The sequence below is a fragment of the Agelaius phoeniceus genome, chromosome 4 (genome assembly GCF_051311805.1).
Source record: "Agelaius phoeniceus isolate bAgePho1 chromosome 4, bAgePho1.hap1, whole genome shotgun sequence".
Lineage (NCBI taxonomy): Eukaryota > Metazoa > Chordata > Aves > Passeriformes > Icteridae > Agelaius > Agelaius phoeniceus.
Window position 1 is genome coordinate 3,603,141 of NC_135268.1, and position 9,638 is coordinate 3,612,778.

Below are 9,638 nucleotides of genomic sequence, written 5' to 3' on the forward strand. Positions count from 1 at the left end.
GCTGGGAGAGAACAGTGCAATTTGAACCATTAGCTCTTACTCCTTTAGGTGGCCATCCTCTTTATCATTACCAGATGTTGTATAGTGGTTTATGCTACTTCTCTTCACTTTTGTTCTCTAGTCTATCTTCTTTTTAATCTTTGCCTTTGAATTCTTACCACATGATGTCCAGGTCCTGAGTCTTCCTGGTTACATGTCTGTAACTCTGCATTTGGTGTGGAAATTGCACTTGTATGATCATGTATATGCCCCCCTCAGACTAGAGATTGGCTTGTAATTGCTTTATTTCTTTTTGCATTTTATTTCTATAAGTATTTATTAGTCCTGAATGGTTTTGAAACACATCTATTGTTGTTTATACTACTTTTTTATAATAGTACTCTTCCTCTGGAATGGAGACCAACTTGTAGTATTGTCTTTGGTTTCCAGTAAAAGTAAGATAGGACCATGTAGTCAGACATGAGACAGAATAATTTGCACAGTATGGGAAGTCAGTGTTTTCTCTTTTTTTAACAAATGAGAGGATTTTAATCTCTGGTTTAGTAGTTTATTTTTATATTTGTCTTGGAGAATTTTATATCTATGTCTCCATTGATGTGTATTCATTCTAATAGCTGGATTGCATAGAGACAGTGAGCTGGTACTTATATCTTCTCTGCCTATTAATATTTTGATGAGCATGGATTCAAGATTCCTCTTCCACAAATTTACGAGAGAGTAACATTTTATTTGTTTATACTCTGGCTAGTTCCAAGCTTTGAAAAATTATGGTTTAGAATCTTTAGTCATTCTTTGCATAAATATAGTAGGACTTGCCATTTGCAGTTTTAATTTTTTGATGTATTTTTCTCTATTTAAACTGACTTTCTTTCCAGAGTTGTTGATTTAATTTTCCTAATACCACTTTCATTTCCAGTCAGCTGTGGTTACTTTGCACTGGGTATTTGGAGAAGAACTGTCTGTGTTTGCTTTCAGTGCTATTTTCTAAAAAGTGAGGTGGTGACAATGAGAACAGAGTGCTTGGTTGAGAACATGAGCAATGGAATTACTACAATTAAGCCTTACAGACTAATGGTTATTTCTGCAAAGCAAAAACTTAATGATTTCATTTCTTCTAGCAGACCTGGTCGAGATCTCTTCAGTTGATAGAGAAATTAAGAGGGCACAGCTTGATAAGTTAGGAAGTGCCTTCCAATGTTTATCAGTTACTGCTCAGTGGTATTACCTTAGGCAAATGTATCTTCTCAATGTTGCAGCCAAAGGGAAAGGAAGTGGTGGAGTGAAAACTGCTAAACTCTACGCATGGGTTGCACTCCAGTCACTGCCAGAGGAGATGGTGATCAGCCCCTGCCTCCTGGACTTCCTGGAGAAAGCCCTTGAAACCATTCCCATCACACCCATTGAAAGGAATTACACAGGTCAGTTGCGTAGCTGTGTTCTGGCACTCTGTGCTTTTTTGGTATTGAGCTGCTTTCCCCTTCAAATTCCACTTTCTAATGAGTTCTTGTACTTGTTAAAAGCTGTTAGTTCCCAGGATGAAGACATGGGACAGTTTGATATACAAGATCCCTTGGAAGAGTCCACAACATCCTTGGTGTCATCCTCAACATCAGCATATTCCTCCTTCCCTGTAGATGTGGTGGTTTATGTACGAGTCCAGGTGAGGGTTTAACTCAACAATCAGGGTGGTTGCTTTAGTCACTGTCTTGTAAACAAGCCGTCGTTCTAAATTTCTTTTTTAAGGAATAAAAACTCTTAAAAAAAACTTGATAAAGAATCGAGTAAAGTGTCCCTTCTGAATGCTTTATTTTCTTTCTGCCTGCCAGCCCTCTCAAATCAAGTTCAGCTGCTTGCCAGTATCCAGAGTTGAATGTATGCTGAAGTTGCCTTCCCTGGATCTTGTTTTCTCTTCCAACCGAGGAGAACTGGAAACTTTAGGCACAACATACCCATCAGAAAGTGTGTCCATTGGTGGCAGTACTCCACAGAGTGGCTCCAAGAGTTCAGCTGGTAAATCTGGAGGACCAGGTAATATGTGTGTGAATGTTGACTCTGATTCAGAATATTTAAGCTATGTTGCTGATAAAGGGCATAATTTGAAGTGTATTTGGTCTGTTTAATACTGCTGTTAGCATTAAGCACTATTTCATGTTTGAAAATGCTTTAAAAATCTGATTTTTTGCCCCCAGGTTCATCGCCTGGCCTTGGCAGCCCTCTGGGCAGGACAAGGCACAGCAGCAGTCAGTCAGATCTTACGACTTCCAGCAGCAGCTCTTCAGGCCTGAGCTTTACTGCCTGCATGTCTGACTTCTCCCTTTATGTGTTCCACCCCTATGGAGCTGGAAAACAAAAATCAGCTGTTACTGTGCTGACCCCTGGATCGGGAGCCTTGGGTACGGAACAAGGTTTTGTTTGCTTTGGTGAACATGATTCGAGTGTGGCACGGGTTTCTGAACTGCAGATTTAAAAGGATCACAGAAGATAAAAATGTTTCCTTCCTGCTTCTAGGGAATGTGGATGAGGAGCCCACTTCGGTCACTGGCCGGAAGGACTCCCTAAGCATCAACCTGGAGTTTGTCAAAGTCAGCCTGTCACGGATCAGGCGTTCAGGAGGCTCCTCCTTTTTTGAGAGTCAGTCTGTGAGCAAAGCTACCAGCAAGATAGACACCACATTGATCAACATATCTGGTAAATGCTTCTTTCATTTTAATCCCAGCTAATTACAGAACTGCTGTTCCAGTGATGGACTTCACTCTTGGCGGTGGTTTTTTTCTAAGATCTCTGTACAGATTTTCTGCCCCTGCACATGGGATCCTGACTTACTGGGAAAACAGCAGGATGGTTGTGATTAATTTGCCATTAAAATCCTCCCACGAGTAGTCTGAGGCACATCCAACACAAGCAGGACTCAACATAATCTGTATTCTTGGGTTCTACTGTGTCTTTATGAAATGCATTTATATCTAATGGTTGGACTTGAAGAAATGGCAACATCTCAGGAAAACTGTTTTTCGTGGCAGCAGAGGCAACACTATTGGGTGAAGGAGAATATGACTTGGTTACCAAAACCTGTTATTACTGAGAATTTACAGCTGTGTGCATGTGCTTTTTCAGCTGTCTGTGACATAGGATCTGCTTCTTTCAAGTACGACATGCGCCGCCTCAGTGAGATCCTGGCCTTTCCCAGGGCTTGGTACAGGAGAAGCATTGCTAGAAGGCTCTTCCTGGGTGATCAGACAATAAATCTGCCAGGTAGGAGCCTGCTGCTTATCACCAAAAAAAACAACTTGTTACACAAAGAGAGTAGGAATTTTATAAGCATTTATTACCTGTGTCATATTAAATCATTGAATAGATGTAAATGTATTATGATTTACTCCATATGCAGTCACTCAGGTATCTTGTAGGAAATCCTAGACAGAACAAGTGATAAAATAATAATTTAAAGAGCATATTCCAAGGCCAGGTAGGATGGGGCCCTGAGCAACCCAATCTAATAAACACTATCCCTGCTCATGGCAGGGTTGGAACCAGATATTTAAGGCCCCTTCTCAAACCATTCTGTAGTTCTATGATATATTAAAAAAAACAGTAGAAAGCTTTGAGTTATGTTAAATGAAATACATTTATTTCTTAGTACTTCTTAGTACACGTGAGGATATGGTTATACACAAATGAAATGATTTTTCTGTATTTCCTGTGCTGCGTTTTCTCCAGTAGCATCAGGCCCTGGCACACCAGATTCAATTGAAGGAGTGAGCCAGCACCTTTCTCCTGAATCCTCAAGGAAAGCATACTGTAGGACATGGGAGCAGCCCTGCCAGTCTGCTTCCTTCACTCACATGGCACAGTCCCCCAATGTTTTCAGTGAGCACAGTGCCAGCAGCAGTATGTCACCTGGGACAGCATCTCACAGCCTCAAGTCTCCAGCTGTCACAAGATCCAGGAGCGTGTCTGACTCCTCAGTGCCTCAGAGAGGTGAGTAGATATTGATGTGTGTATTTTTTTTTTCAAGTATTTCCAGCAGTTGTATGAAAGAAGTATGTCATTACTGCTTTGAAAATATTCTTTTCCACAGTGTCTGGCACTGGAGAGTCAATAGCTTAGAGAAGGGAAAATGTCTAAAATGGATGAGTAGAAGTTGTTAGCATATTTTCCATAAAATTTCCTGATCTATGAGTCAATTTCTGTGACAGCTAAAGCAATGCATATTGCAAATCCTCTACTTCTCACTTATCTTTTCTCATGGTTTTGTGCTCTTTCTAAGTATTGTGCTTCTCAATCCATTTGTAATATTCAAAATGGATATGTTCTGCAAGTTTTTCCTAGCATGGGGAATAATTTACATTTTTGTCTATTTTTTTTTCTGTTTAGATACTCTCTCAAAAACATCAACTCCATTTAATAAGTCAAATAAAGCTGGCAGCCAGCAAGGAACACCATGGGAAACACTGGTTGTGTTTGCTATGAACCTAAAACAATTAAATGTTCAAATGAATATGAGCAATGTAATGGGCAATACTACGTAAGTATAAAATATCAACAGGCATGTTTTAACACTTGGTGGTGTTTTGAGGGCAAAAAACCAATCTTTTCCCCACAGACTGTTAACAGTCTGTTGCCTTTTAGCTTTAAAATCCTACCCTTTGCAGTTTTGAACTGAGAATCCCCTCTTGAATACTGCAGTTGCTTAATCCTGAAGTCACATATGCCTAAACCACCTTATTTACTGCCTTCCAGTAGATGACCTTTAGTTTCTCTTTTGGCAACCTGGAAAGTTTTTGTCTATTTTGACCTCTGTTCTAGGTGGACCACTAGTGGTTTGAAAAGTCAGGGCCGTCTGTCTGTGGGCAGTAGCAGAGACCGGGAAATCAGCATGTCTGTGGGCTTGGGAAGGTCCCAGCTGGACTCCAGAGGGGGAGTTGTTGGAGGTACCATAGATGTTAACACCTTGGAGATGGTGGGTAAGTTGCAAAGTCTCCTGCTGTAAGCATGTGCTCCAGTCAATAAAGGTGATATCACTGGAAAAACTCGTTTTCATCTCTCTAATTCTGTATTTCTCTATTGCTTTGGTTCTATTTCAGCTCATATTTCTGAGCACCCAAACCAACAGCCCAATCATAAAATTGAAATTACTATGGGTTCTACTGAAGCACGTGTTGACTACATGGGATCCAGTATCCTAATGGGAATCTTCAGTAATGCTGATCTTAAACTGCAGGATGAATGGAAGATTAATCTGTATAATAATTTGGATTCGAGCATGACTGATAAAAGGTAATAATATTTCCTGTGCTTAAAATGTATGATGTTTGATAATGTCCAATGTCTTTTGTCCAATACTGCTAACCAGAAATGTGTCTGCTAGAATGCAAAGGGTTCATTAGTTTGGTTTTGGTTGTGTGTTTTTTTTTTGTTGTCAGTAGGGAACTGACAATAACAAAAACTGTTAATTTTCTTGCTATTTTTAATATCTAGTGAGATATTTGTCCATGGGGACTTGAAATGGGATATCTTCCAAGTGATGATTTCAAGGTCAACTACACCAGACCTGATAAAAATAGGAATGAAACTCCAGGAGTTCTTCACGCAGCAGTTTGATACAAGCAAGCGAGCTCTGTCCACGTGGGGCCCTGTTCCTTATCTCCCCCCCAAGACAGTGGCAAACAACTTGGAGAGAACCTCACACGAGCAATGTAAGTGCTGCCAAAAAATTACAGGATTCCTAATTAAAATGTTTTAATTGCAAAAATTACCTAGGAGACTGTGTCAGTGAAACAATTACCTAGGAGACACTTCCTTTCTATTTCACTGAGACCATCACTCATAATATCAATTTTTACTAAGAATAGAAATATTCCAGCAGTTTTTTCTGCATCTTGCCTGAGGTTTGTTGTTCATGTTTGCTCTGCAGTGTTGGATGCAGCCCATCATCGCCACTGGCCAGGGGTTCTGAAGGTGGTGTCTGGGTGCCACATATCCCTGTTCCAGATGCCACTGCCAGAAGATGGGATGCAGTTTGGAGGATCCATGAGCCTGCACGGCAACCACATGACCCTGGCTTGTTTTCATGGACCTAATTTCCGCTCAAAATCATGGGCCTTGTTTCACCTGGAAGAACCCAATATTGCTTTTTGGACAGAAGCCCAGAAAGTTTTGGAAGATGGTAACTTAAACTGTTTACTCATTCCTCTAAATTTCTTTAAATGAGTTTTTAATAATGTATTATTACATAAGAATAAATCAAAAATCTATTTTCTTTGTCTGAATCAAGAATATTTCCCAAAATTATACCCTTTATCTAAAAATGATCTGTTGCCTCTACACCTTAACCACAATTTGCTTTATCTGTGGAATAAAGTACATTTTCAAATGTACTGGATATGTCCCTGATAATGAGCCTGCTGAGTGGATTGGCTGGCTTTTTAATTGTGTTTGTGTAGTCCTTCCTAGCTGTATGATGAATTTTGCTGATCTTATTGCTTATATCAGTCTTAATATTGTGAAGTTTTATTGTTTGTAGCTATTGAGGATTTGATTTCTCTGTTGTTTTCAAGCTTTATACCAAATTTTATTCCACTGGCACACTTAATTATTCATATTAAATACCTGTAGGAGAATGAGAGAAAATTCCACTATCCCCACTAAGCTGCTTTTACTTTTTTTTTTTCCTCTCCCACACCACACTGCCCACACCTCCAATGCAGGTACCAGTGAGCACTCCACGTACATCGTTCAGACCCTGGACTTCCACCTGGGCCATAACACCATGGTCACCAAGCCCTGTGGGGCCCTGGAAAGCCCCATGGCCACCATCACCAAGATCACGCGGCGCCGCCATGAAAATCCCCCCCACGGAGTTGCCAGCGTGAAGGAGTGGTTCAATTATGTGACAGCCACGAGGAATGAAGGTTAGAGCCAGCTTCACTCAGTCTGGGGATGGACCTGCTTGCACATGGAGCTGTTGAGAAGCTGCTACATCTCAAGTGTATAAACAACAAAATCGATTGATTTTTTCCTAGTCATGCTTTTGGGAGCAGAATAAAAGAAAATCTTCTCAATAATCCTACAGCAGCAGTTTTACCAGTCACTTTTCTTAACTTTTTTGCCTTGTGATGATTTAACATCTCCCATTGTTCCCGTAGAGTTGAACCTGCTACGGAATGTTGATGCCAACAATCCAGAGAGCAGCACCACAGTGAAAAGCTCAAGCTTGTTAAGTGGCTTCAGGGGTGGCTCCAGTTACAACCATGAAACTGAAACCATCTTTGCATTGCCAAGGATGCAGCTGGATTTTAAATCTATTCATGTTCAAGAGCCCCAAGAGCCTTCATTACAAGGTGCAGTAAAACATCATTTGCTTTTTCATGGTGAAAAACTCTTTCTTGCAAATTAGGAGTTAAAGACAAAGGTAGTGTGCTGATAAGAGGATTTAATAGGAGAATTGCTGCAGATCTGCAAGAAAAGACAACATTTTGTTGTAAAATGTAGAGGGAATTATTTTGAGAGAGTGAAGATCTAGTGTAGAGACTGGTTGCTGTAGAAAATAACTAAGGAATTAATATGAACATTTCAGCTACGCTGGCTGTTTTATAGGCTTGGTTTCCTTATATTTATTACAATGTTAACTGTGGCCCTTCCTCTCAACAGTTGCTGGTTCAATGAAAAATATTATTTTCAAATGTTTTGTGTTCAAATTCTATGTACTTTTAGATTTACTGTATGCACTTGTAAATGTATTGATGCTATTTTTATCTGGCTGTAGATACAAGTGTTAAACCAAAGGTGGAATGCAGTGTGGTAACTGAATTTACAGACCACATCTGTGTGACCATGGATGCTGAACTGATCATGTTTCTGCATGACTTGGTGTCTGCTTATCTAAAAGAAAAAGAAAAAGGTGAGTTGTTCATGAAGTGACACTTGTCTGACCATCTGCAGTTGTCAGATTATTTGACAGCAAATACTCTAAGTCATAATCATGCTCCTATTTTTATTTTTAGTTAAAGACCTGGTGTTGAACTTTCTCTTCATAAGATATGGTATAGGCAGATGAAAACTTTCAGGAAGCTTTATTCTTGTTATTGCAATCCTTTCATCTGTGGAGTCCTTTCAAGACATGCATTTTTCTGATTTCAGGATGGTTTAATTTTCTACCTTTTTAACATTCAGTTGCAGCATTCAAATTTGGCATGTTCATTGTTAAGCAACATGTGGCCTTCTGCAGAAAATCTGGAAACATGACGTGCTTCTCTTCTTGTTGAGACTTGTGCTTTTGTTTTTTTGAAACTGTGTACTAAGAATCCAAGTGAGCTACTTGTGGCTGACTGGTGTTTTCCTTCTCTCCCCTTTGCAGCAATTTTTCCTCCTCGCATTTTGGCTGCTCGTCCAGGGCAGAAGAATTCTGTTGGTGTCCTTGAGGACAGCTCCACTGATAAAGAGGCAGAGGAAAGCATTACCTACACTACAGTTGACTGGAGGGAGTTTATGTGCAATACTTGGCATTTGGAACCCACGCTCAGGTAACAAGCAGCTTTAGTAGCTGCAGGCTCTTTGGCTGTGCATTAACTTCTGGGTTAAGTTTTATGCAGATTAAAGGCATTGTTGGAGGCTCTTCTGAATTAGGATACAGTAAACTTTAAACTCATCAATTTTAATCAGGTTTTTCACCTCTTCCTTTGAGAGGATGTTCCATTGATCATTTTGAGCTTATGTGTCTAAATCAAGTTGGAAACAATGCCTGTTAGATTTAAGTTGGTCATGAGTAACACTGGGGAAAATTGGGGAGTTTTTTGTATATACAAATGCCTGTTTGCTATATTTATATATTTGAGACTGAGTCTATTTATTGCTTTTTTAGATTAATATCCTGGACTGGGAGAAAAATTGATCCTGTTGGTGTTGACTACATCCTCCAAAAGCTGGGCTTTCACCATGCAAGGACTACTATCCCTAAGTGGCTGCAGCGTGGTGTTATGGATCCTTTGGACAAAGTTTTGTCAGTCCTTATAAAGAAACTTGGTACTGCACTACAAGATGAAAAGGAGAAGAAAGGAAAAGACAAAGAAGAATATTAAAAGTACAATGTGACAACCCTAACTCCATTTGATTTTATCAAAGTGTTTTATTATATTTTAAGAACTTAAATATGGTTTAAAGAGAAACCTAACAGCTTTTTGCTACTCTATTTAAAACTTACATTGTGAGTAACTGTTTACTGTGGTACTTGATACCATTCTGTATTTGAAGTTATTGCATGATAATGATGATGACCAATGTATATTCTGTGAAGGAATAGCTGGAACACTGTAAATCTGCTCCTCAGCGTCCATTTTATGATGTGCAATATGATCCTGCATCTTTACAATACTTGCAGATTAACTGTGAATTTTCTTAAAATTTTACTTGCCATAACACAAACCCCTCGTTGATGTGACCAGTAATTGATTTGTCAATGTAGACTGGTGTAAATTATATATATATATATAACTTATGAAACTGTGATTGCCTTAGTGCTAAAAATCATGAAGTTTATTACACTTGTAATAAAATTTAACTACTGTACAGGACCTTTATTTTTGCATCGCTCAAGGAAGCTGAGCAACGAGAAGTGTGTTTTAAGTGTAACTTTGCGGACT

At 39.4% G+C, this 9,638-nt stretch overlaps 1 protein-coding gene across 10 annotated transcripts in view; it reads left to right on the forward strand.

The window, feature by feature from the left end:
* Positions 1 to 9,564, forward strand: part of BLTP1 (bridge-like lipid transfer protein family member 1) — an 87,756-nt gene extending 78,192 nt beyond the window's left edge. For 7 of the 10 annotated variants that reach the window (XM_054633649.2, XM_054633656.2, XM_054633657.2 and 4 more), the window contains 17 exons: positions 1,257 to 1,418; positions 1,521 to 1,660; positions 1,827 to 2,028; positions 2,190 to 2,393; positions 2,509 to 2,688; positions 3,115 to 3,252; positions 3,718 to 3,978; positions 4,375 to 4,525; positions 4,807 to 4,964; positions 5,085 to 5,277; positions 5,479 to 5,696; positions 5,915 to 6,166; positions 6,708 to 6,911; positions 7,146 to 7,340; positions 7,766 to 7,900; positions 8,357 to 8,522; positions 8,861 to 9,564. In XM_054633649.2, the coding sequence (XP_054489624.2) occupies positions 1,257 to 1,418; positions 1,521 to 1,660; positions 1,827 to 2,028; positions 2,190 to 2,393; positions 2,509 to 2,688; positions 3,115 to 3,252; positions 3,718 to 3,978; positions 4,375 to 4,525; positions 4,807 to 4,964; positions 5,085 to 5,277; positions 5,479 to 5,696; positions 5,915 to 6,166; positions 6,708 to 6,911; positions 7,146 to 7,340; positions 7,766 to 7,900; positions 8,357 to 8,522; positions 8,861 to 9,077 (3,176 nt within the window). In that variant the 3' untranslated portion in view covers positions 9,078 to 9,564. The remainder of the gene's footprint in view (positions 1 to 1,256; positions 1,419 to 1,520; positions 1,661 to 1,826; positions 2,029 to 2,189; positions 2,394 to 2,508; positions 2,689 to 3,114; positions 3,253 to 3,717; positions 3,979 to 4,374; positions 4,526 to 4,806; positions 4,965 to 5,084; positions 5,278 to 5,478; positions 5,697 to 5,914; positions 6,167 to 6,707; positions 6,912 to 7,145; positions 7,341 to 7,765; positions 7,901 to 8,356; positions 8,523 to 8,860) is intronic. The other 3 variants (XM_077176740.1, XM_054633651.2, XM_054633655.2) reach the window with 1 other exon arrangement.
* The last annotated feature ends 74 nt before the right edge of the window (positions 9,565 to 9,638 follow it).